Source organism: Manacus candei, unplaced genomic scaffold (genome assembly GCF_025592945.1).
Source record: "Manacus candei isolate 608988 ecotype Guabito, Panama unplaced genomic scaffold, ASM2559294v1 h1tg000310l, whole genome shotgun sequence".
NCBI lineage: Eukaryota > Metazoa > Chordata > Aves > Passeriformes > Pipridae > Manacus > Manacus candei.
The window spans coordinates 47,501-72,500 of NW_026138358.1; the positions used below are offsets into that span (position 1 = coordinate 47,501).

The following is a 25,000-nucleotide window of genomic DNA, read 5'->3' on the forward strand; positions in this document are numbered from 1 at the left end:
GGCTGGCCTTAGAGGCGGGGTAGACCTGTTGCCGCCGAGGGGACTTAGAGCCTGAGCGCCGCGGCTCGGCCGGGTGGAGGTAGACCTGTTGCCGCCGGGAGGACTTAGAGCCTGAGCGCCGCGGCTCGGCCCGGTAGCGGGTAGACCTGTTCCCGCCGGCGAGCGGACTTGGACCCGGAGCGCCGCCGCCCGGCCCGGCCCGGTGGCGGGTAGACCTGTTCCCGCCGTCGAGCGGACTTGGAGCCGGGGCGCCGCCGGCCTGGTCCGGTGGCAGGTAGACCTGTTCCCGTCGGCGAGCGGACTTTAAGCCGGGGCGCCGCCGTCCTGCCCGGTGGTGGGTAGACCTGTTCCCGTCGGCGAGCGGACTTGGAGCCGGAGCGCCGCCGCCCGGCTCGGCCCGGAAGCGGGTAGACCTGTTCGCGTCGGCGAGCGGACTTGGAGCCGGGGCGCCGCCGCCCGGCTCGGCCCGGAAGCGGGTAGACCTGTTCCCGTCGGCGAGCGGACTTGGAACCGGGGCGCCGCCGTCCGGCCCGGTGGCGGGTAGACCTGTTCCCGCCGGCGAGCGGACTTGGAGCCGGGGCGCCGCCGTCCGGCCCGGTGGTGGGTAGACCTGTTCCCGTCGGCGAGCGGACTTGGAACCGTGGCGCCGCCGCCCGGCCCGGCCCGGTGGCGGGTAGACCTGTTCCCGCCGTCGAGCGGACTTGGAGCCGCGGCGCCGCCGCCCGGCCCGGCCCGGTGGCGGGTAGACCTGTTCCCGCCGTCGAGCGGACTTGGAGCCGGGGCGCCGCCGGCCTGGTCCGGTGGCAGGTAGACCTGTTCCCGTCGGCGAGCGGACTTTAAGCCGGGGCGCCGCCGCCCGGCTCGGCCCGGTGGCGGGTAGACCTGTTCCCGCCGGCGAGCGGACTTGGAGCCGGAGCGCCGCCACCCGGCCCGGTGGTGGGTAGACCTGTTCACGCCGGCGAGCGGACTTGGAGCCGGGGCGCCGCCGTCCGGCCCGGTGGTGGGTAGACCTGTTCCCGTCGGCGAGCGGACTTGGAACCGTGGCGCCGCCGCCCGGCCCGGCCCGGTGGCGGGTAGACCTGTTCGCGTCGGCGAGCGGACTTGGAGCCGGAGCGCCGCCGCCCGGCTCGGCCCGGAAGCGGGTAGACCTGTTCGCGTCGGCGAGCGGACTTGGAGCCGGAGCGCCGCCGCCCGGCTCGGCCCGGAAGCGGGTAGACCTGTTCGCGTCGGCGAGCGGACTTGGAGCCGGGGCGCCGCCGCGCGGCTCGGCCCGGAAGCGGGTAGACCTGTTCCCGTCGGCGAGCGGACTTGGAACCGTGGCGCCGCCGCCCGGCCTGGCCCGGTGGCGGGTAGACCTGTTCCCGCCGTCGAGCGGACTTGGAGCCGCGGCGCCGCCGCCCGGCCCGGCCCGGTGGCGGGTAGACCTGTTCCCGCCGTCGAGCGGACTTGGAGCCGGGGCGCCGCCGGCCTGGTCCGGTGGCAGGTAGACCTGTTCCCGTCGGCGAGCGGACTTTAAGCCGGGGCGCCGCCGCCCGGCTCGGCCCGGTGGCGGGTAGACCTGTTCCCGCCGGCGAGCGGACTTGGAGCCGGAGCGCCGCCACCCGGCCCGGTGGTGGGTAGACCTGTTCCCGTCGGCGAGCGCACTTGGAGCCGGAGCGCCGCCGCCCGGCTCGGCCCGGAAGCGGGTAGACCTGTTCGCGTCGGCGAGCGGACTTGGAGCCGGGGCGCCGCCGCCCGGCTCGGCCCGGAAGCGGGTAGACCTGTTCCCGTCGGCGAGCGGACTTGGAGCCGGAGCGCCGCCGTCCGGCCCGGCGGTGGGTAGACCTGTTCCCGTCGGCGAGCGGACTTGGAACCGGGGCGCCGCCGTCCGGCCCGGCCCGGTGGCGGGTAGACCTGTTCCCGCCGTCGAGCGGACTTGGAGCCGCGGCGCCGCCGCCCGGCCCGGCCCGGTGGCGGGTAGACCTGTTCGCGTCGGCGAGCGGACTTGGAGCCGGAGCGCCGCCGCCCGGCTCGGCCCGGAAGCAGGTAGACCTGTTCGCGTCGGCGAGCGGACTTGGAGCCGGAGCGCCGCCGCCCGGCTCGGCCCGGAAGCGGGTAGACCTGTTCGCGTCGGCGAGCGGACTTGGAGCCGGGGCGCCGCCGCCCGGCTCGGCCCGGAAGCGGCTAGACCTGTTCCCGTCGGCGAGCGGACTTGGAACCGTGGCGCCGCCGCCCGGCCCGGCCCGGTGGCGGGTAGACCTGTTCCCGCCGTCGAGCGGACTTGGAGCCGCGGCGCCGCCGCCCGGCCCGGCCCGGTGGCGGGTAGACCTGTTCCCGCCGTCGAGCGGACTTGGAGCCGGGGCGCCGCCGGCCTGGTCCGGTGGCGGGTAGACCTGTTCCCGCCGGCGAGCGGACTTGGAGCCGGAGCGCCGCCACCCGGCCCGGTGGTGGGTAGACCTGTTCCCGTCGGCGAGCGCACTTGGAGCCGGAGCGCCGCCGCCCGGCTCGGCCCGGAAGCGGGTAGACCTGTTCGCGTCGGCGAGCGGACTTGGAGCCGGGGCGCCGCCGCCCGGCTCGGCCCGGAAGCGGGTAGACCTGTTCCCGTCGGCGAGCGGACTTGGAGCCGGAGCGCCGCCGCCCGGCTCGGCCCGGAAGCGGGTAGACCTGTTCGCGTCGGCGAGCGGACTTGGAGCCGGGGCGCCGCCGCGCGGCTCGGCCCGGAAGCGGGTAGACCTGTTCCCGTCGGCGAGCGGACTTGGAACCGTGGCGCCGCCGCCCGGCCCGGCCCGGTGGCGGGTAGACCTGTTCCCGCCGTCGAGCGGACTTGGAGCCGCGGCGCCGCCGCCCGGCCCGGCCCGGTGGCGGGTAGACCTGTTCCCGCCGTCGAGCGGACTTGGAGCCGGGGCGCCGCCGGCCTGGTCCGGTGGCAGGTAGACCTGTTCCCGTCGGCGAGCGGACTTTAAGCCGGGGCGCCGCCGCCCGGCTCGGCCCGGTGGCGGGTAGACCTGTTCCCGCCGGCGAGCGGACTTGGAGCCGGAGCGCCGCCACCCGGCCCGGTGGTGGGTAGACCTGTTCACGCCGGCGAGCGGACTTGGAGCCGGGGCGCCGCCGTCCGGCCCGGTGGTGGGTAGACCTGTTCCCGTCGGCGAGCGGACTTGGAACCGTGGCGCCGCCGCCCGGCCCGGCCCGGTGGCGGGTAGACCTGTTCGCGTCGGCGAGCGGACTTGGAGCCGGAGCGCCGCCGCCCGGCTCGGCCCGGAAGCGGGTAGACCTGTTCGCGTCGGCGAGCGGACTTGGAGCCGGAGCGCCGCCGCCCGGCTCGGCCCGGAAGCGGGTAGACCTGTTCGCGTCGGCGAGCGGACTTGGAGCCGGGGCGCCGCCGCGCGGCTCGGCCCGGAAGCGGGTAGACCTGTTCCCGTCGGCGAGCGGACTTGGAACCGTGGCGCCGCCGCCCGGCCTGGCCCGGTGGCGGGTAGACCTGTTCCCGCCGTCGAGCGGACTTGGAGCCGCGGCGCCGCCGCCCGGCCCGGCCCGGTGGCGGGTAGACCTGTTCCCGCCGTCGAGCGGACTTGGAGCCGGGGCGCCGCCGGCCTGGTCCGGTGGCAGGTAGACCTGTTCCCGTCGGCGAGCGGACTTTAAGCCGGGGCGCCGCCGCCCGGCTCGGCCCGGTGGCGGGTAGACCTGTTCCCGCCGGCGAGCGGACTTGGAGCCGGAGCGCCGCCACCCGGCCCGGTGGTGGGTAGACCTGTTCCCGTCGGCGAGCGCACTTGGAGCCGGAGCGCCGCCGCCCGGCTCGGCCCGGAAGCGGGTAGACCTGTTCGCGTCGGCGAGCGGACTTGGAGCCGGGGCGCCGCCGCCCGGCTCGGCCCGGAAGCGGGTAGACCTGTTCCCGTCGGCGAGCGGACTTGGAGCCGGAGCGCCGCCGTCCGGCCCGGCGGTGGGTAGACCTGTTCCCGTCGGCGAGCGGACTTGGAACCGGGGCGCCGCCGTCCGGCCCGGCCCGGTGGCGGGTAGACCTGTTCCCGCCGTCGAGCGGACTTGGAGCCGCGGCGCCGCCGCCCGGCCCGGCCCGGTGGCGGGTAGACCTGTTCGCGTCGGCGAGCGGACTTGGAGCCGGAGCGCCGCCGCCCGGCTCGGCCCGGAAGCAGGTAGACCTGTTCGCGTCGGCGAGCGGACTTGGAGCCGGAGCGCCGCCGCCCGGCTCGGCCCGGAAGCGGGTAGACCTGTTCGCGTCGGCGAGCGGACTTGGAGCCGGGGCGCCGCCGCCCGGCTCGGCCCGGAAGCGGCTAGACCTGTTCCCGTCGGCGAGCGGACTTGGAACCGTGGCGCCGCCGCCCGGCCCGGCCCGGTGGCGGGTAGACCTGTTCCCGCCGTCGAGCGGACTTGGAGCCGCGGCGCCGCCGCCCGGCCCGGCCCGGTGGCGGGTAGACCTGTTCCCGCCGTCGAGCGGACTTGGAGCCGGGGCGCCGCCGGCCTGGTCCGGTGGCGGGTAGACCTGTTCCCGCCGGCGAGCGGACTTGGAGCCGGAGCGCCGCCACCCGGCCCGGTGGTGGGTAGACCTGTTCCCGTCGGCGAGCGCACTTGGAGCCGGAGCGCCGCCGCCCGGCTCGGCCCGGAAGCGGGTAGACCTGTTCGCGTCGGCGAGCGGACTTGGAGCCGGGGCGCCGCCGCCCGGCTCGGCCCGGAAGCGGGTAGACCTGTTCCCGTCGGCGAGCGCACTTGGAGCCGGAGCGCCGCCGCCCGGCTCGGCCCGGAAGCGGGTAGACCTGTTCGCGTCGGCGAGCGGACTTGGAGCCGCGGCGCCGCCGCCCGGCCCGGCCCGGTGGCGGGTAGACCTGTTCCCGCCGTCGAGCGGACTTGGAGCCGGGGCGCCGCCGGCCTGGTCCGGTGGCGGGTAGACCTGTTCCCGCCGGCGAGCGGACTTGGAGCCGGAGCGCCGCCACCCGGCCCGGTGGTGGGTAGACCTGTTCCCGTCGGCGAGTGCACTTGGAGCCGGAGCGCCGCCGCCCGGCTCGGCCCGGAAGCGGGTAGACCTGTTCGCGTCGGCGAGCGGACTTGGAGCCGGGGCGCCGCCGCCCGGCTCGGCCCGGAAGCGGGTAGACCTGTTCCCGTCGGCGAGCGGACTTGGAGCCGGAGCGCCGCCGCCCGGCTCGGCCCGGAAGCGGGTAGACCTGTTCGCGTCGGCGAGCGGACTTGGAGCCGCGGCGCCGCCGCCCGGCCCGGCCCGGTGGCGGGTAGACCTGTTCCCGCCGACGAGCGGACTTGGAGCCGGAGCGCCGCCGCCCGGCTCGGCCCGGTGGCGGGTAGACCTGTTCCCGCCGGCGAGCGGACTTGGAGCCGGGGCGCCGCCGCCCGGCCCGGCCCGGTGGCGGGTAGACCTGTTCCCGCCGTCGAGCGGACTTGGAGCCGGGGCGCCGCCGGCCTGGTCCGGTGGCAGGTAGACCTGTTCCCGTCGGCGAGCGGACTTTAAGCCGGGGCGCCGCCGTCCTGCCCGGTGGTGGGTAGACCTGTTCCCGTCGGCGAGCGGACTTGGAGCCGGAGCGCCGCCGCCCGGCTCGGCCCGGAAGCGGGTAGACCTGTTCGCGTCGGCGAGCGGACTTGGAGCCGGAGCACCGCCGCCCGGCTCGGCCCGGTAGCGGGTAGACCTGTTCCCGTCGGCGAGCGGACTTGGAACCGGGGCGCCGCCGTCCGGCCCGGTGGCGGGTAGACCTGTTCCCGCCGGCGAGCGGACTTGGAGCCGGGGCGCCGCCGTCCGGCCCGGTGGTGGGTAGACCTGTTCCCGTCGGCGAGCGGACTTGGAACCGTGGCGCCGCCGCCCGGCCCGGCCCGGTGGCGGGTAGACCTGTTCCCGCCGTCGAGCGGACTTGGAGCCGCGGCGCCGCCGCCCGGCCCGGCCCGGTGGCGGGTAGACCTGTTCCCGCCGTCGAGCGGACTTGGAGCCGGGGCGCCGCCGGCCTGGTCCGGTGGCAGGTAGACCTGTTCCCGTCGGCGAGCGGACTTTAAGCCGGGGCGCCGCCGCCCGGCTCGGCCCGGTGGCGGGTAGACCTGTTCCCGCCGGCGAGCGGACTTGGAGCCGGAGCGCCGCCACCCGGCCCGGTGGTGGGTAGACCTGTTCCCGCCGGCGAGCGGACTTGGAGCCGGGGCGCCGCCGTCCGGCCCGGTGGTGGGTAGACCTGTTCCCGTCGGCGAGCGGACTTGGAACCGTGGCGCCGCCGCCCGGCCCGGCCCGGTGGCGGGTAGACCTGTTCGCGTCGGCGAGCGGACTTGGAGCCGGAGCGCCGCCGCCCGGCTCGGCCCGGAAGCGGGTAGACCTGTTCGCGTCGGCGAGCGGACTTGGAGCCGGAGCGCCGCCGCCCGGCTCGGCCCGGAAGCGGGTAGACCTGTTCGCGTCGGCGAGCGGACTTGGAGCCGGGGCGCCGCCGCGCGGCTCGGCCCGGAAGCGGGTAGACCTGTTCCCGTCGGCGAGCGGACTTGGAACCGTGGCGCCGCCGCCCGGCCCGGCCCGGTGGCGGGTAGACCTGTTCCCGCCGTCGAGCGGACTTGGAGCCGCGGCGCCGCCGCCCGGCCCGGCCCGGTGGCGGGTAGACCTGTTCCCGCCGTCGAGCGGACTTGGAGCCGGGGCGCCGCCGGCCTGGTCCGGTGGCAGGTAGACCTGTTCCCGTCGGCGAGCGGACTTTAAGCCGGGGCGCCGCCGCCCGGCTCGGCCCGGTGGCGGGTAGACCTGTTCCCGCCGGCGAGCGGACTTGGAGCCGGAGCGCCGCCACCCGGCCCGGTGGTGGGTAGACCTGTTCCCGTCGGCGAGCGCACTTGGAGCCGGAGCGCCGCCGCCCGGCTCGGCCCGGAAGCGGGTAGACCTGTTCGCGTCGGCGAGCGGACTTGGAGCCGGGGCGCCGCCGCCCGGCTCGGCCCGGAAGCGGGTAGACCTGTTCCCGTCGGCGAGCGGACTTGGAGCCGGAGCGCCGCCGTCCGGCCCGGCGGTGGGTAGACCTGTTCCCGTCGGCGAGCGGACTTGGAACCGGGGCGCCGCCGCCCGGCCCGGCCCGGTGGCGGGTAGACCTGTTCGCGTCGGCGAGCGGACTTGGAGCCGGAGCGCCGCCGCCCGGCTCGGCCCGGAAGCAGGTAGACCTGTTCGCGTCGGCGAGCGGACTTGGAGCCGGAGCGCCGCCGCCCGGCTCGGCCCGGAAGCGGGTAGACCTGTTCGCGTCGGCGAGCGGACTTGGAGCCGGGGCGCCGCCGCCCGGCTCGGCCCGGAAGCGGCTAGACCTGTTCCCGTCGGCGAGCGGACTTGGAACCGTGGCGCCGCCGCCCGGCCCGGCCCGGTGGCGGGTAGACCTGTTCCCGCCGTCGAGCGGACTTGGAGCCGCGGCGCCGCCGCCCGGCCCGGCCCGGTGGCGGGTAGACCTGTTCCCGCCGTCGAGCGGACTTGGAGCCGGGGCGCCGCCGGCCTGGTCCGGTGGCGGGTAGACCTGTTCCCGCCGGCGAGCGGACTTGGAGCCGGAGCGCCGCCACCCGGCCCGGTGGTGGGTAGACCTGTTCCCGTCGGCGAGCGCACTTGGAGCCGGAGCGCCGCCGCCCGGCTCGGCCCGGAAGCGGGTAGACCTGTTCGCGTCGGCGAGCGGACTTGGAGCCGGGGCGCCGCCGCCCGGCTCGGCCCGGAAGCGGGTAGACCTGTTCCCGTCGGCGAGCGGACTTGGAGCCGGAGCGCCGCCGCCCGGCTCGGCCCGGAAGCGGGTAGACCTGTTCGCGTCGGCGAGCGGACTTGGAGCCGCGGCGCCGCCGCCCGGCCCGGCCCGGTGGCGGGTAGACCTGTTCCCGCCGACGAGCGGACTTGGAGCCGGAGCGCCGCCGCCCGGCTCGGCCCGGTGGCGGGTAGACCTGTTCCCGCCGGCGAGCGGACTTGGAGCCGGGGCGCCGCCGCCCGGCCCGGCCCGGTGGCGGGTAGACCTGTTCCCGCCGTCGAGCGGACTTGGAGCCGGGGCGCCGCCACCCGGCCCGGTGGTGGGTAGACCTGTTCCCGTCGGCGAGCGCACTTGGAGCCGGAGCGCCGCCGCCCGGCTCGGCCCGGAAGCGGGTAGACCTGTTCGCGTCGGCGAGCGGACTTGGAGCCGGGGCGCCGCCGCCCGGCTCGGCCCGGAAGCGGGTAGACCTGTTCCCGCCGGCGAGCGGACTTGGAGCCGGGGCGCCGCCGTCCGGCCCGGCGGTGGGTAGACCTGTTCCCGTCGGCGAGCGGACTTGGAACCGGGGCGCCGCCGTCCGGCCCGGCCCGGTGGCGGGTAGACCTGTTCCCGCCGTCGAGCGGACTTGGAGCCGCGGCGCCGCCGCCCGGCCCGGCCCGGTGGCGGGTAGACCTGTTCGCGTCGGCGAGCGGACTTGGAGCCGGAGCGCCGCCGCCCGGCTCGGCCCGGAAGCGGGTAGACCTGTTCGCGTCGGCGAGCGGACTTGGAGCCGGAGCGCCGCCGCCCGGCTCGGCCCGGAAGCGGGTAGACCTGTTCGCGTCGGCGAGCGGACTTGGAGCCGGGGCGCCGCCGCCCGGCTCGGCCCGGAAGCGGCTAGACCTGTTCCCGTCGGCGAGCGGACTTGGAGCCGGAGCGCCGCCGCCCGGCTCGGCCCGGAAGCGGGTAGACCTGTTCGCGTCGGCGAGCGGACTTGGAGCCGGGGCGCCGCCGCCCGGCTCGGCCCGGAAGCGGCTAGACCTGTTCCCGTCGGCGAGCGGACTTGGAACCGTGGCGCCGCCGCCCGGCCCGGCCCGGTGGCGGGTAGACCTGTTCCCGCCGTCGAGCGGACTTGGAGCCGCGGCGCCGCCGCCCGGCCCGGCCCGGTGGCGGGTAGACCTGTTCCCGCCGTCGAGCGGACTTGGAGCCGGGGCGCCGCCGGCCTGGTCCGGTGGCGGGTAGACCTGTTCCCGCCGGCGAGCGGACTTGGAGCCGGAGCGCCGCCACCCGGCCCGGTGGTGGGTAGACCTGTTCCCGTCGGCGAGCGCACTTGGAGCCGGAGCGCCGCCGCCCGGCTCGGCCCGGAAGCGGGTAGACCTGTTCGCGTCGGCGAGCGGACTTGGAGCCGGAGCGCCGCCGCCCGGCTCGGCCCGGAAGCGGGTAGACCTGTTCGCGTCGGCGAGCGGACTTGGAGCCGGAGCACCGCCGCCCGGCTCGGCCCGGTAGCGGGTAGACCTGTTCCCGTCGGCGAGCGGACTTGGAACCGGGGCGCCGCCGTCCGGCCCGGTGGCGGGTAGACCTGTTCCCGCCGGCGAGCGGACTTGGAGCCGGGGCGCCGCCGTCCGGCCCGGTGGTGGGTAGACCTGTTCCCGTCGGCGAGCGGACTTGGAACCGTGGCGCCGCCGCCCGGCCCGGCCCGGTGGCGGGTAGACCTGTTCCCGCCGTCGAGCGGACTTGGAGCCGCGGCGCCGCCGCCCGGCCCGGCCCGGTGGCGGGTAGACCTGTTCCCGCCGTCGAGCGGACTTGGAGCCGGGGCGCCGCCGGCCTGGTCCGGTGGCAGGTAGACCTGTTCCCGTCGGCGAGCGGACTTTAAGCCGGGGCGCCGCCGCCCGGCTCGGCCCGGTGGCGGGTAGACCTGTTCCCGCCGGCGAGCGGACTTGGAGCCGGAGCGCCGCCACCCGGCCCGGTGGTGGGTAGACCTGTTCCCGCCGGCGAGCGGACTTGGAGCCGGGGCGCCGCCGTCCGGCCCGGTGGTGGGTAGACCTGTTCCCGTCGGCGAGCGGACTTGGAACCGTGGCGCCGCCGCCCGGCCCGGCCCGGTGGCGGGTAGACCCTGTTCGCGTCGGGCGAGCGGACTTGGAGCCGGAGCGCCGCCGCCCGGCTCGGCCCGGAAAGCGGGTAGACCTGTTCGCGTCGGCGAGCGGACTTGGAGCCGGAGCGCCGCCGCCCGGCTCGGCCCGGAAGCGGGTAGACCTGTTCGCGTCGGCGAGCGGACTTGGAGCCGGGGCGCCGCCGCGCGGCTCGGCCCGGAAGCGGGTAGACCTGTTCCCGTCGGCGAGCGGACTTGGAACCGTGGCGCCGCCGCCCGGCCCGGCCCGGTGGCGGGTAGACCTGTTCCCGCCGTCGAGCGGACTTGGAGCCGCGGCGCCGCCCGCCCGGCCCGGCCCGGTGGCGGGTAGACCTGTTCCCGCCGTCGAGCGGACTTGGAGCCGGGGCGCCGCCGGCCTGGTCCGGTGGCAGGTAGACCTGTTCCCGTCGGCGAGCGGACTTTAAGCCGGGGCGGCCGCCGCCCGGCTCGGCCCGGTGGCGGGTAGACCTGTTCCCGCCGGCGAGCGGACTTGGAGCCGGAGCGCCGCCAACCCGGCCCGGTGGTGGGTAGACCTGTTCCCGTCGGCGAGCGCACTTGGAGCCGGAGCGCCGCCGCCCGGCTCGGCCCGGAAGCGGGTAGACCTGTTCGCGTCGGCGAGCGGACTTGGAGCCGGGGCGCCCGCCGCCCGGCTCGGCCCGGAAGCGGGTAGACCTGTTCCCGTCGGCGAGCGGACTTGGAGCCGGAGCGCCGCCGTCCGGCCCGGCGGTGGGTAGACCTGTTCCCGTCGGCGAGCGGACTTGGAACCGGGGCGCCGCCGCCCGGCCCGGCCCGGTGGCGGGTAGACCTGTTCGCGTCGGCGAGCGGACTTGGAGCCGGAGCGCCGCCGCCCGGCTCGGCCCGGAAGCAGGTAGACCTGTTCGCGTCGGCGAGCGGACTTGGAGCCGGAGCGCCGCCGCCCGGCTCGGCCCGGAAGCGGGTAGACCTGTTCGCGTCGGCGAGCGGACTTGGAGCCGGGGCGCCGCCGCCCGGCTCGGCCCGGAAGCGGCTAGACCTGTTCCCGTCGGCGAGCGGGACTTGGAACCGTGGCGCCGCCGCCCGGCCCGGCCCGGTGGCGGGTAGACCTGTTCCCGCCGTCGAGCGGACTTGGAGCCGCGGCGCCGCCGCCGGCCCGGCCCGGTGGCGGGTAGACCTGTTCCCGCCGTCGAGCGGACTTGGAGCCGGGGCGCCGCCGGCCTGGTCCGGTGGCGGGTAGACCTGTTCCCGCCGGCGAGCGGACTTGGAGCCGGAGCGCCGCCACCCGGCCCGGTGGTGGGTAGACCTGTTCCCGTCGGCGAGCGCACTTGGAGCCGGAGCGCCGCCGCCCGGCTCGGCCCGGAAGCGGGTAGACCTGTTCGCGTCGGCGAGCGGACTTGGAGCCGGGGCGCCGCCGCCCGGCTCGGCCGGAAGCGGGTAGACCTGTTCCCGTCGGCGAGCGGACTTGGAGCCGGAGCGCCGCCGCCCGGCTCGGCCCGGAAGCGGGTAGACCTGTTCGCGTCGGCGAGCGGACTTGGAGCCGGGGCGCCGCCGCCCGGCCCGGCCCGGTGGCGGGTAGACCTGTTCCCGCCGTCGAGCGGACTTGGAGCCGGGGCGCCGCCACCCGGCCCGGTGGTGGGTAGACCTGTTCCCGTCGGCGAGCGCACTTGGAGCCGGAGCGCCGCCGCCCGGCTCGGCCCGGAAGCGGGTAGACCTGTTTCGCGTCGGCGAGCGGACTTGGAGCCGGGGCGCCGCCGCCCGGCTCGGCCCGGAAGCGGGTAGACCTGTTCCCGCCGGCGAGCGGACTTGGAGCCGGGGCCGCCGCCGTCCGGCCCGGCGGGTGGGTAGACCTGTTCCCGTCGGCGAGCGGACTTGGAACCGGGGCGCCGCCGCCGTCCGGCCCGGCCCGGTGGCGGGTAGACCTGTTCCCGCCGTCGAGCGGACTTGGAGCCGCGGCGCCGCCGCCCGGCCCGGCCCGGTGGCGGGTAGACCTGTTCGCGTCGGCGAGCGGACTTGGAGCCGGAGCGCCGCCGCCCGGCTCGGCCCGGAAGCGGGTAGACCTGTTCGCGTCGGCGAGCGGACTTGGAGCCGGAGCGCCGCCGCCCGGCTCGGCCCGGAAGCGGGTAGACCTGTTCGCGTCGGCGAGCGGACTTGGAGCCGGGGCGCCGCCGCCCGGCTCGGCCCGGAAGCGGCTAGACCTGTTCCCGTCGGCGAGCGGACTTGGAGCCGGAGCGCCGCCGCCCGGCTCGGCCCGGAAGCGGGTAGACCTGTTCCCGTCGGCGAGCGGACTTTAAGCCGGGGCGCCGCCGCCCGGCTCGGCCCGGTGGCGGGTAGACCTGTTCCCGCCGGCGAGCGGACTTGGAGCCGGAGCGCCGCCACCCGGCCCGGTGGTGGGTAGACCTGTTCCCGTCGGCGAGCGCACTTGGAGCCGGAGCGCCGCCGCCCGGCTCGGCCCGGAAGCGGGTAGACCTGTTCGCGTCGGCGAGCGGACTTGGAGCCGGGGCGCCGCCGCCCGGCTCGGCCCGGAAGCGGGTAGACCTGTTCCCGTCGGCGAGCGGACTTGGAGCCGGAGCGCCGCCGTCCGGCCCGGCGGTGGGTAGACCTGTTCCCGTCGGCGAGCGGACTTGGAACCGGGGCGCCGCCGCCCGGCCCGGCCCGGTGGCGGGTAGACCTGTTCGCGTCGGCGAGCGGACTTGGAGCCGGAGCGCCGCCGCCCGGCTCGGCCCGGAAGCAGGTAGACCTGTTCGCGTCGGCGAGCGGACTTGGAGCCGGAGCGCCGCCGCCCGGCTCGGCCCGGAAGCGGGTAGACCTGTTCGCGTCGGCGAGCGGACTTGGAGCCGGGGCGCCGCCGCCCGGCTCGGCCCGGAAGCGGCTAGACCTGTTCCCGTCGGCGAGCGGACTTGGAACCGTGGCGCCGCCGCCCGGCCCGGCCCGGTGGCGGGTAGACCTGTTCCCGCCGTCGAGCGGACTTGGAGCCGCGGCGCCGCCGCCCGGCCCGGCCCGGTGGCGGGTAGACCTGTTCCCGCCGTCGAGCGGACTTGGAGCCGGGGCGCCGCCGGCCTGGTCCGGTGGCGGGTAGACCTGTTCCCGCCGGCGAGCGGACTTGGAGCCGGAGCGCCGCCACCCGGCCCGGTGGTGGGTAGACCTGTTCCCGTCGGCGAGCGCACTTGGAGCCGGAGCGCCGCCGCCCGGCTCGGCCCGGAAGCGGGTAGACCTGTTCGCGTCGGCGAGCGGACTTGGAGCCGGGGCGCCGCCGCCCGGCTCGGCCCGGAAGCGGGTAGACCTGTTCCCGTCGGCGAGCGGACTTGGAGCCGGAGCGCCGCCGCCCGGCTCGGCCCGGAAGCGGGTAGACCTGTTCGCGTCGGCGAGCGGACTTGGAGCCGCGGCGCCGCCGCCCGGCCCGGCCCGGTGGCGGGTAGACCTGTTCCCGCCGACGAGCGGACTTGGAGCCGGAGCGCCGCCGCCCGGCTCGGCCCGGTGGCGGGTAGACCTGTTCCCGCCGGCGAGCGGACTTGGAGCCGGGGCGCCGCCGCCCGGCCCGGCCCGGTGGCGGGTAGACCTGTTCCCGCCGTCGAGCGGACTTGGAGCCGGGGCGCCGCCACCCGGCCCGGTGGTGGGTAGACCTGTTCCCGTCGGCGAGCGCACTTGGAGCCGGAGCGCCGCCGCCCGGCTCGGCCCGGAAGCGGGTAGACCTGTTCGCGTCGGCGAGCGGACTTGGAGCCGGGGCGCCGCCGCCCGGCTCGGCCCGGAAGCGGGTAGACCTGTTCCCGCCGGCGAGCGGACTTGGAGCCGGGGCGCCGCCGTCCGGCCCGGCGGTGGGTAGACCTGTTCCCGTCGGCGAGCGGACTTGGAACCGGGGCGCCGCCGTCCGGCCCGGCCCGGTGGCGGGTAGACCTGTTCCCGCCGTCGAGCGGACTTGGAGCCGCGGCGCCGCCGCCCGGCCCGGCCCGGTGGCGGGTAGACCTGTTCGCGTCGGCGAGCGGACTTGGAGCCGGAGCGCCGCCGCCCGGCTCGGCCCGGAAGCGGGTAGACCTGTTCGCGTCGGCGAGCGGACTTGGAGCCGGAGCGCCGCCGCCCGGCTCGGCCCGGAAGCGGGTAGACCTGTTCGCGTCGGCGAGCGGACTTGGAGCCGGGGCGCCGCCGCCCGGCTCGGCCCGGAAGCGGCTAGACCTGTTCCCGTCGGCGAGCGGACTTGGAGCCGGAGCGCCGCCGCCCGGCTCGGCCCGGAAGCGGGTAGACCTGTTCGCGTCGGCGAGCGGACTTGGAGCCGGGGCGCCGCCGCCCGGCTCGGCCCGGAAGCGGCTAGACCTGTTCCCGTCGGCGAGCGGACTTGGAACCGTGGCGCCGCCGCCCGGCCCGGCCCGGTGGCGGGTAGACCTGTTCCCGCCGTCGAGCGGACTTGGAGCCGCGGCGCCGCCGCCCGGCCCGGCCCGGTGGCGGGTAGACCTGTTCCCGCCGTCGAGCGGACTTGGAGCCGGGGCACCGCCGGCCTGGTCCGGTGGCGGGTAGACCTGTTCCCGCCGGCGAGCGGACTTGGAGCCGGAGCGCCGCCACCCGGCCCGGTGGTGGGTAGACCTGTTCCCGTCGGCGAGCGCACTTGGAGCCGGAGCGCCGCCGCCCGGCTCGGCCCGGAAGCGGGTAGACCTGTTCGCGTCGGCGAGCGGACTTGGAGCCGGGGCGCCGCCGCCCGGCTCGGCCCGGAAGCGGGTAGACCTGTTCCCGTCGGCGAGCGGACTTGGAGCCGGAGCGCCGCCGCCCGGCTCGGCCCGGAAGCGGGTAGACCTGTTCGCGTCGGCGAGCGGACTTGGAGCCGCGGCGCCGCCGCCCGGCCCGGCCCGGTGGCGGGTAGACCTGTTCCCGCCGACGAGCGGACTTGGAGCCGGAGCGCCGCCGCCCGGCTCGGCCCGGTGGCGGGTAGACCTGTTCCCGCCGTCGAGCGGACTTGGAGCCGGGGCGCCGCCGCCCGGCCCGGCCCGGTGGCGGGTAGACCTGTTCCCGCCGTCGAGCGGACTTGGAGCCGGGGCGCCGCCGGCCTGGTCCGGTGGCAGGTAGACCTGTTCCCGTCGGCGAGCGGACTTTAAGCCGGGGCGCCGCCGTCCTGCCCGGTGGTGGGTAGACCTGTTCCCGTCGGCGAGCGGACTTGGAGCCGGAGCGCCGCCGCCCGGCTCGGCCCGGAAGCGGGTAGACCTGTTCGCGTCGGCGAGCGGACTTGGAGCCGGAGCGCCGCCGCCCGGCTCGGCCCGGAAGCGGGTAGACCTGTTCGCGTCGGCGAGCGGACTTGGAGCCGGGGCGCCGCCGCCCGGCTCGGCCCGGAAGCGGGTAGACCTGTTCCCGTCGGCGAGCGGACTTGGAGCCGGGGCGCCGCCGGCCTGGTCCGGTGGCGGGTAGACCTGTTCCCGCCGGCGAGCGGACTTGGAGCCGCGGCGCCGCCGCCCGGCCCGGCCCGGTGGTGGGTAGACCTGTTCCCGTCGGCGAGCGCACTTGGAGCCGGAGCGCCGCCGCCCGGCTCGGCCCGGAAGCGGGTAGACCTGTTCGCGTCGGCGAGCGGACTTGGAGCCGGAGCGCCGCCGCCCGGCTCGGCCCGGAAGCGGGTAGACCTGTTCGCGTCGGCGAGCGGACTTGGAGCCGGAGCACCGCCGCCCGGCTCGGCCCGGTAGCGGGTAGACCTGTTCCCGTCGGCGAGCGGACTTGGAACCGGGGCGCCGCCGTCCGGCCCGGTGGCGGGTAGACCTGTTCCCGCCGGCGAGCGGACTTGGAGCCGGGGCGCCGCCGTCCGGCCCGGTGGTGGGTAGACCTGTTCCCGTCGGCGAGCGGACTTGGAACCGTGGCGCCGCCGCCCGGCCCGGCCCGGTGGCGGGTAGACCTGTTCCCGCCGTCGAGCGGACTTGGAGCCGCGGCGCCGCCGCCCGGCCCGGCCCGGTGGCGGGTAGACCTGTTCCCGCCGTCGAGCGGACTTGGAGCCGGGGCGCCGCCGGCCTGGTCCGGTGGCAGGTAGACCTGTTCCCGTCGGCGAGCGGACTTTAAGCCGGGGCGCCGCCGCCCGGCTCGGCCCGGTGGCGGGTAGACCTGTTCCCGCCGGCGAGCGGACTTGGAGCCGGAGCGCCGCCACCCGGCCCGGTGGTGGGTAGACCTGTTCCCGCCGGCGAGCGGACTTGGAGCCGGGGCGCCGCCGTCCGGCCCGGTGGTGGGTAGACCTGTTCCCGTCGGCGAGCGGACTTGGAACCGTGGCGCCGCCGCCCGGCCCGGCCCGGTGGCGGGTAGACCTGTTCGCGTCGGCGAGCGGACTTGGAGCCGGAGCGCCGCCGCCCGGCTCGGCCCGGAAGCGGGTAGACCTGTTCGCGTCGGCGAGCGGACTTGGAGCCGGAGCGCCGCCGCCCGGCTCGGCCCGGAAGCGGGTAGACCTGTTCGCGTCGGCGAGCGGACTTGGAGCCGGGGCGCCGCCGCGCGGCTCGGCCCGGAAGCGGGTAGACCTGTTCCCGTCGGCGAGCGGACTTGGAACCGTGGCGCCGCCGCCCGGCCCGGCCCGGTGGCGGGTAGACCTGTTCCCGCCGTCGAGCGGACTTGGAGCCGCGGCGCCGCCGCCCGGCCCGGCCCGGTGGCGGGTAGACCTGTTCCCGCCGTCGAGCGGACTTGGAGCCGGGGCGCCGCCGGCCTGGTCCGGTGGCAGGTAGACCTGTTCCCGTCGGCGAGCGGACTTTAAGCCGGGGCGCCGCCGCCCGGCTCGGCCCGGTGGCGGGTAGACCTGTTCCCGCCGGCGAGCGGACTTGGAGCCGGAGCGCCGCCACCCGGCCCGGTGGTGGGTAGACCTGTTCCCGTCGGCGAGCGCACTTGGAGCCGGAGCGCCGCCGCCCGGCTCGGCCCGGAAGCGGGTAGACCTGTTCGCGTCGGCGAGCGGACTTGGAGCCGGGGCGCCGCCGCCCGGCTCGGCCCGGAAGCGGGTAGACCTGTTCCCGTCGGCGAGCGGACTTGGAGCCGGAGCGCCGCCGTCCGGCCCGGCGGTGGGTAGACCTGTTCCCGTCGGCGAGCGGACTTGGAACCGGGGCGCCGCCGCCCGGCCCGGCCCGGTGGCGGGTAGACCTGTTCGCGTCGGCGAGCGGACTTGGAGCCGGAGCGCCGCCGCCCGGCTCGGCCCGGAAGCAGGTAGACCTGTTCGCGTCGGCGAGCGGACTTGGAGCCGGAGCGCCGCCGCCCGGCTCGGCCCGGAAGCGGGTAGACCTGTTCGCGTCGGCGAGCGGACTTGGAGCCGGGGCGCCGCCGCCCGGCTCGGCCCGGAAGCGGCTAGACCTGTTCCCGTCGGCGAGCGGACTTGGAACCGTGGCGCCGCCGCCCGGCCCGGCCCGGTGGCGGGTAGACCTGTTCCCGCCGTCGAGCGGACTTGGAGCCGCGGCGCCGCCGCCCGGCCCGGCCCGGTGGCGGGTAGACCTGTTCCCGCCGTCGAGCGGACTTGGAGCCGGGGCGCCGCCGGCCTGGTCCGGTGGCGGGTAGACCTGTTCCCGCCGGCGAGCGGACTTGGAGCCGGAGCGCCGCCACCCGGCCCGGTGGTGGGTAGACCTGTTCCCGTCGGCGAGCGCACTTGGAGCCGGAGCGCCGCCGCCCGGCTCGGCCCGGAAGCGGGTAGACCTGTTCGCGTCGGCGAGCGGACTTGGAGCCGGGGCGCCGCCGCCCGGCTCGGCCCGGAAGCGGGTAGACCTGTTCCCGTCGGCGAGCGGACTTGGAGCCGGAGCGCCGCCGCCCGGCTCGGCCCGGAAGCGGGTAGACCTGTTCGCGTCGGCGAGCGGACTTGGAGCCGCGGCGCCGCCGCCCGGCCCGGCCCGGTGGCGGGTAGACCTGTTCCCGCCGACGAGCGGACTTGGAGCCGGAGCGCCGCCGCCCGGCTCGGCCCGGTGGCGGGTAGACCTGTTCCCGCCGGCGAGCGGACTTGGAGCCGGGGCGCCGCCGCCCGGCCCGGCCCGGTGGCGGGTAGACCTGTTCCCGCCGTCGAGCGGACTTGGAGCCGGGGCGCCGCCACCCGGCCCGGTGGTGGGTAGACCTGTTCCCGTCGGCGAGCGCACTTGGAGCCGGAGCGCCGCCGCCCGGCTCGGCCCGGAAGCGGGTAGACCTGTTCGCGTCGGCGAGCGGACTTGGAGCCGGGGCGCCGCCGCCCGGCTCGGCCCGGAAGCGGGTAGACCTGTTCCCGCCGGCGAGCGGACTTGGAGCCGGGGCGCCGCCGTCCGGCCCGGCGGTGGGTAGACCTGTTCCCGTCGGCGAGCGGACTTGGAACCGGGGCGCCGCCGTCCGGCCCGGCCCGGTGGCGGGTAGACCTGTTCCCGCCGTCGAGCGGACTTGGAGCCGCGGCGCCGCCGCCCGGCCCGGCCCGGTGGCGGGTAGACCTGTTCGCGTCGGCGAGCGGACTTGGAGCCGGAGCGCCGCCGCCCGGCTCGGCCCGGAAGCGGGTAGACCTGTTCGCGTCGGCGAGCGGACTTGGAGCCGGAGCGCCGCCGCCCGGCTCGGCCCGGAAGCGGGTAGACCTGTTCGCGTCGGCGAGCGGACTTGGAGCCGGGGCGCCGCCGCCCGGCTCGGCCCGGAAGCGGCTAGACCTGTTCCCGTCGGCGAGCGGACTTGGAGCCGGAGCGCCGCCGCCCGGCTCGGCCCGGAAGCGGGTAGACCTGTTCGCGTCGGCGAGCGGACTTGGAGCCGGGGCGCCGCCGCCCGGCTCGGCCCGGAAGCGGCTAGACCTGTTCCCGTCGGCGAGCGGACTTGGAACCGTGGCGCCGCCGCCCGGCCCGGCCCGGTGGCGGGTAGACCTGTTCCCGCCGTCGAGCGGACTTGGAGCCGCGGCGCCGCCGCCCGGCCCGGCCCGGTGGCGGGTAGACCTGTTCCCGCCGTCGAGCGGACTTGGAGCCGGGGCACCGCCGGCCTGGTCCGGTGGCGGGTAGACCTGTTCCCGCCGGCGAGCGGACTTGGAGCCGGAGCGCCGCCACCCGGCCCGGTGGTGGGTAGACCTGTTCCCGTCGGCGAGCGCACTTGGAGCCGGAGCGCCGCCGCCCGGCTCGGCCCGGAAGCGGGTAGACCTGTTCGCGTCGGCGAGCGGACTTGGAGCCGGGGCGCCGCCGCCCGGCTCGGCCCGGAAGCGGGTAGACCTGTTCCCGTCGGCGAGCGGACTTGGAGCCGGAGCGCCGCCGCCCGGCTCGGCCCGGAAGCGGGTAGACCTGTTCGCGTCGGCGAGCGGACTTGGAGCCGCGGCGCCGCCGCCCGGCCCGGCCCGGTGGCGGGTAGACCTGTTCCCGCCGACGAGCGGACTTGGAGCCGGAGCGCCGCCGCCCGGCTCGGCCCGGTGGCGGGTAGACCTGTTCCCGCCGGCGAGCGGACTTGGAGCCGGGGCGCCGCCGCCCGGCCCGGCCCGGTGGCGGGTAGACCTGTTCCCGCCGTCGAGCGGACTTGGAGCCGGGGCGCCGCCGGCCTGGTCCGGTGGCAGGTAGACCTGTTCCCGTCGGCGAGCGGACTTTAAGCCGGGGCGCCGCCGTCCTGCCCGGTGGTGGGTAGACCTGTTCCCGTCGGCGAGCGGACTTGGAGCCGGAGCGCCGCCGCCCGGCTCGGCCCGGAAGCGGGTAGACCTGTTCGCGTCGGCGAGCGGACTTGGAGCCGGAGCGCCGCCGCCCGGCTCGGCCCGGAAGCGGGTAGACCTGTTCGCGTCGGCGAGCGGACTTGGAGCCGGGGCGCCGCCGCCCGGCTCGGCCCGGAAGCGGGTAGACCTGTTCCCGTCGGCGAGCGGACTTGGAACCGTGGCGCCGCCGCCCGGCCCGGCCCGGTGGCGGGTAGACCTGTTCCCGCCGTCGAGCGGACTTGGAGCCGCGGCGCCGCCGCCCGGCCCGGCCCGGTGGCGGGTAGACCTGTTCCCGCCGTCGAGCGGACTTGGAGCCGGGGCGCCGCCGGCCTGGTCCGGTGGCGGGTAGACCTGTTCCCGCCGGCGAGCGGACTTGGAGCCGGAGCGCCGCCACCCGGCCCGGTGGTGGGTAGACCTGTTCCCGTCGGCGAGCGCACTTGGAGCCGGAGCGCCGCCGCCCGGCTCGGCCCGGAAGCGGGTAGACCTGTTCGCGTCGGCGAGCGGACTTGGAGCCGGGGCGCCGCCGCCCGGCTCGGCCCGGAAGCGGGTAGACCTGTTCCCGTCGGCGAGCGGACTTGGAGCCGGAGCGCCGCCGCCCGGCTCGGCCCGGAAGCGGGTAGACCTGTTCGCGTCGGCGAGCGGACTTGGAGCCGCGGCGCCGCCGCCCGGCCCGGCCCGGTGGCGGGTAGACCTGTTCCCGCCGACGAGCGGACTTGGAGCCGGAGCGCCGCCGCCCGGCTCGGCCCGGTGGCGGGTAGACCTGTTCCCGCCGGCGAGCGGACTTGGAGCCGGGGCGCCGCCGCCCGGCCCGGCCCGGTGGCGGGTAGACCTGTTCCCGCCGTCGAGCGGACTTGGAGCCGGGGCGCCGCCGGCCTGGTCCGGTGGCAGGTAGACCTGTTCCCGTCGGCGAGCGGACTTTAAGCCGGGGCGCCGCCGTCCTGCCCGGTGGTGGGTAGACCTGTTCCCGTCGGCGAGCGGACTTGGAGCCGGAGCGCCGCCGCCCGGCTCGGCCCGGAAGCGGGTAGACCTGTTCGCGTCGGCGAGCGGACTTGGAGCCGGAGCACCGCCGCCCGGCTCGGCCCGGTAGCGGGTAGACCTGTTCCCGTCGGCGAGCGGACTTGGAACCGGGGCGCCGCCGTCCGGCCCGGTGGCGGGTAGACCTGTTCCCGCCGGCGAGCGGACTTGGAGCCGGGGCGCCGCCGTCCGGCCCGGTGGTGGGTAGACCTGTTCCCGTCGGCGAGCGGACTTGGAACCGGGGCGCCGCCGTCCGGCCCGGCCCGGTGGCGGGTAGACCTGTTCCCGCCGTCGAGCGGACTTGGAGCCGCGGCGCCGCCGCCCGGCCCGGCCCGGTGGCGGGTAGACCTGTTCGCGTCGGCGAGCGGACTTGGAGCCGGAGCGCCGCCGCCCGGCTCGGCCCGGAAGCGGGTAGACCTGTTCGCGTCGGCGAGCGGACTTGGAGCCGGAGCGCCGCCGCCCGGCTCGGCCCGGAAGCGGGTAGACCCGTTCGCGTCGGCGAGCGGACTTGGAGCCGGGGCGCCGCCGCCCGGCTCGGCCCGGAAGCGGGTAGACCTGTTCCCGTCGGCGAGCGGACTTGGAACCGTGGCGCCGCCGCCCGGCCCGGCCCGGTGGCGGGTAGACCTGTTCCCGCCGTCGAGCGGACTTGGAGCCGCGGCGCCGCCGCCCGGCCCGGCCCGGTGGCGGGTAGACCTGTTCCCGCCGTCGAGCGGACTTGGAGCCGGGGCGCCGCCGGCCTGGTCCGGTGGCAGGTAGACCTGTTCCCGTCGGCGAGCGGACTTTAAGCCGGGGCGCCGCCGCCCGGCTCGGCCCGGTGGCGGGTAGACCTGTTCCCGCCGGCGAGCGGACTTGGAGCCGCGGCGCCGCCGCCCGGCCCGGCCCGGTGGCGGGTAGACCTGTTCCCGCCGTCGAGCGGACTTGGAGCCGGGGCGCCGCCGGCCTGGTCCGGTGGCGGGTAGACCTGTTCCCGCCGGCGAGCGGACTTGGAGCCGGAGCGCCGCCACCCGGCCCGGTGGTGGGTAGACCTGTTCCCGTCGGCGAGCGCACTTGGAGCCGGAGCGCCGCCGCCCGGCTCGGCCCGGAAGCGGGTAGACCTGTTCGCGTCGGCGAGCGGACTTGGAGCCGGGGCGCCGCCGCCCGGCTCGGCCCGGAAGCGGGTAGACCTGTTCCCGTCGGCGAGCGGACTTGGAGCCGGAGCGCCGCCGCCCGGCTCGGCCCGGAAGCGGGTAGACCTGTTCGCGTCGGCGAGCGGACTTGGAGCCGGGGCGCCGCCGTCCGGCCCGGTGGTGGGTAGACCTGTTCCCGTCGGCGAGCGGACTTGGAACCGGGGCGCCGCCGCCCGGCTCGGCCCGGCGGCGGGTAGACCTGTTCCCGCCGGCGAGCGGACTTGGAGCCGGAGCGCCGCCGCCCGGCCCGGCCCGGCGGCGGGTAGACCTGTTTGCGGCCGGTGCTCGGAGCGTGGCACCGAATTCGCGGATCGAGCGGACGGCGTGCAGCCGCTAAATCCGTCGATTGGCGCGCCGGCGTGCCCTTCCGACCCCGCCCTGACCTCCCGGATTTCCCACAGTTCTTTGCGAGTCCTTCCAGCGGGCATGCTCCGTCGAGTACTCTCTCGGGGGTCTTGTTGCGGAGACTCCATCTCCCGTGGCCCTTTGCGGCAGACTTGCTCTCCGGCGTAAAGGCTTTCCCCTGCCCCGAGGGTGAAAGAAGAGACGTTCTCTGCGGGGCGGGGAAGCGGGGGGAGTAACTGGGACTCTCTTTAGGCGGCGCGGCTGCGGCCGACCGGGCTCGGCCGCCTCGGCGCCGCCGGGAAGAGCCGGTGTCCGAGCCTAGCGGCTAGAGCCGGTCTCGGGGCTTAGCGCTGCGGTTTCTGGCCGGCGCTCCGAGCGTAGCAGCCTTTCCCCTGCCCCGAGGGTGAAAGAAGAGACGCTCTCTGCGGGGCGGGGAAGCGGGGGGAGTAACTGGGATTCTCTTTAGGCGGCGCGGCTGCGGCCGACCGGGCTCGGCCGCCTCGGCGCCGCCGGGAAGAGCCGGTGTCCGAGCCTAGCGGCTAGAGCCGGTCTCGGGGCTTAGCGCTGCGGTTTCTGCCCGGCGCTCCGAGCGTAGCAGCCTTTCCCCTGCCCCGAGGGTGAAAGAAGAGACGTTCTCTGCGGGGCGGGGAAACGGGGGGAGTAACTGGGCCTCTGCCTGGGTGGCAGGGCTGCCGCCGCCTCGGCTCGGCCGCAGAGGTGCGCAGCGGGTAGAGTCGCCGTCCGTGCCCAGCGGGTAGAGCCCTCGTCCGAAGCCGGCGGGTAGAGCCGGTGTCCCGGGGCAGCGGGTAGACCTGTTTTCCGGGCTCGTCGGCTCGACGCGCTCTCCGAGTCGGGCGGCTCGAGCGGGTTCCAAGCGCTTAGCCGAGGCCCTCGGCGGACGCCGAGGCGCCACCGTTTCTGCCCGGGGCTCCGAGTGGGAAAGAAAGGGCGTTGTCTGCGGCGTGGGTAAAAAGGGGGAGTAGCTGGGACTCTCTTAAGGTGGCAGGGCGGCGGCCGACTGGGCTCGGCGGCGGGGGTGCCGGCGGGTAGAGTTGCGTTCCGAGCCCGACGGGTAGACGTGGTGTCCGACTCCGGCGGGTAGACCTTTTGTCCGAGCCCGGCGGGTAGACCTGTTGTCCGTGCCCGGCGGGTAGACCTGGTGTCCGAGTCGGGCTGGTAGACCTGGTGTCCGAGCTGGGCGGGTAGACCTTTTGTCCGAGCCCGGCGGGTAGACCTGGTGTCCGAGCCCGGCGGGTAGACCTGGTGTCCGAGCCCGGCGGGTAGACCTTTTGTCCGAGCCCGGCGGGTAGACCTGTTGTCCGAGCTGGGCGGGTAGACCTTTTGTCCGAGCTCGGCGGGTAGACCTGTTGTCCGAGCCGGGCGGGTAGACCTGGTGTCCGAGTCGGGCGGGTAGACCTTTTGTCCGAGCCCGGCGGGTAGACCTGTTGTCCGTGCCCGGCGGGTAGAGCTGGTGTCCGAGTCGGGCGGGTAGACCTGGTGTCCGAGCCCGGCGGGTAGACCTGGTGTCCATGCTGGGCGGGTAGACCTGGTGTCCGAGCCCGGCGGGTAGACCTGGTGTCCGAACCGGGCGGGTAGACCTTTTGTCCGAGCCCGGCGGGTAGACCTGGTGTCCGAACCGGGCGGGTAGACCTTTTGTCCGAGCCCGGCGGGTAGACCTGGTGTCCGAGCCCGGCGGGAAGACCTGTTGTCCGAGCTCGGCGGGTAGACCTGGTGTCCGAGCCGGGCGGGTAGACCTGGTGTCCGAGCCCGGCGGGTAGACCTTTTGTCCGAGCCCGGCGGGTAGACCTGTTGTCCGAGCTGGGCGGGTAGACCTTTTGTCCGAGCTCGGCGGGTAGACCTGTTGTCCGAGCCGGGCGGGTAGACCTGGTGTCCGAGCCCGGCGGGTAGACCTGTTGTCCATGCTGGGCGGGTAGACCTGGTGTCCGAGTCGGGCGGGTAGACCTTTTGTCCGAGCCCGGCGGGTAGACCTTTTGTCCGAGCCCGGCGGGTAGACCTGTTGTCCGTGCCCGGCGGGTAGAGCTGGTGTCCGAGTCGGGCGGGTAGACCTGGTGTCCGAGCCCGGCGGGTAGACCTGGTGTCCATGCTGGGCGGGTAGACCTGGTGTCCGAGCCCGGCGGGTAGACCTGGTGTCCGAACCGGGCGGGTAGACCTTTTGTCCGAGCCCGGCGGGTAGACCTGGTGTCCGAACCGGGCGGGTAGACCTTTTGTCCGAGCCCGGCGGGTAGACCTGGTGTCCGAGCCCGGTGGGAAGACCTGTTGTCCGAGCTCGGCGGGTAGACCTGGTGTCCGAGCCGGGCGGGTAGACCTGGTGCCCGAGCCCGGCGGGTAGACCTGTTGTCCATGCTGGGCGGGTAGACCTGGTGTCCGAGTCGGGCGGGTAGACCCTGTGCGCGAGCCGGGTGGGTAGACCTGTTGCCTAAACCCGGCGGGTAGACGTGTTGTCCGTGCCGTGCGGGTAGACCTGGTGTCCGACTCGGGCGGGTAGGCCTGGTGTCCGAACCCGGCGGGTAGACCGGTGTTCCGTGCCGTGCGGGTAGACCTGTTGTCCGAACCCGGTGGGTAGACCTGCTGTCCGAGCCCGGCGGGTAGACCGGTGTTCCGTGCCGTGCGGGTAGACCTGGTGTCCGAGTCGGGCGGGTAGACCTGGTGTCCGAGCCCGGCGGGTAGACCTTTTGTCGGGACCCGGCGGGTAGACCTTTTGTCCGAGCCCGGCGGGTAGACCTGGTGTCCGAGCCCGGCGGGTAGACCTGTTGTCCGTGCTCGGCGGGTAGACCTGTTGTCCCGGTTTTTGGGGTCGACCCGTTTCCCCACTCGAGCGGGGCCGAGCGGCCTCGTGCCCCGCCGGATGCTGGCGAGCATCAGGTCTACCCGGTTCCGGGGCTGGCGAGCATCAGGTCTACCCGGTTCCGGGACCGGCCGATCCGGCCGCCGCGGCCGCAGACGCCGGCCTGCGCCCCGCCGGCGTCCCGGCTCCGGGCCACCAGGTCTACCCGGCTCCGGCGGGACTTAGGCGCCTGGCGGCATTTTCGGGGTAGACGTGTTGTCGCGGCCGGCCCCGGAAGTCGGCCAAGGGGTCGCTGTCGGGCGCCGCCTCCAGTTAGGTCGAGGTGAGAGGCGGCCTGCTCTCGCGCGCCTCCCC

The 25,000-nt window shown here is 76.7% G+C and overlaps 1 protein-coding gene across 1 annotated transcript in view; it reads right to left on the minus strand.

The window, feature by feature from the left end:
• The window catches only part of LOC127465045 (collagen alpha-1(I) chain-like), a 65,970-nt gene that overhangs the window by 35,320 nt on the left and 5,650 nt on the right, over positions 1–25,000 (minus strand). The window contains exons 6-7 of the mRNA XM_051775542.1: positions 24,762–24,855; positions 21,695–23,178 (exon numbers count right to left, since the gene is read on the minus strand). Coding sequence (XP_051631502.1) covers positions 22,399–23,178; positions 24,762–24,855 — 874 coding nt within the window. The 3' untranslated portion in view covers positions 21,695–22,398. The remainder of the gene's footprint in view (positions 1–21,694; positions 23,179–24,761; positions 24,856–25,000) is intronic.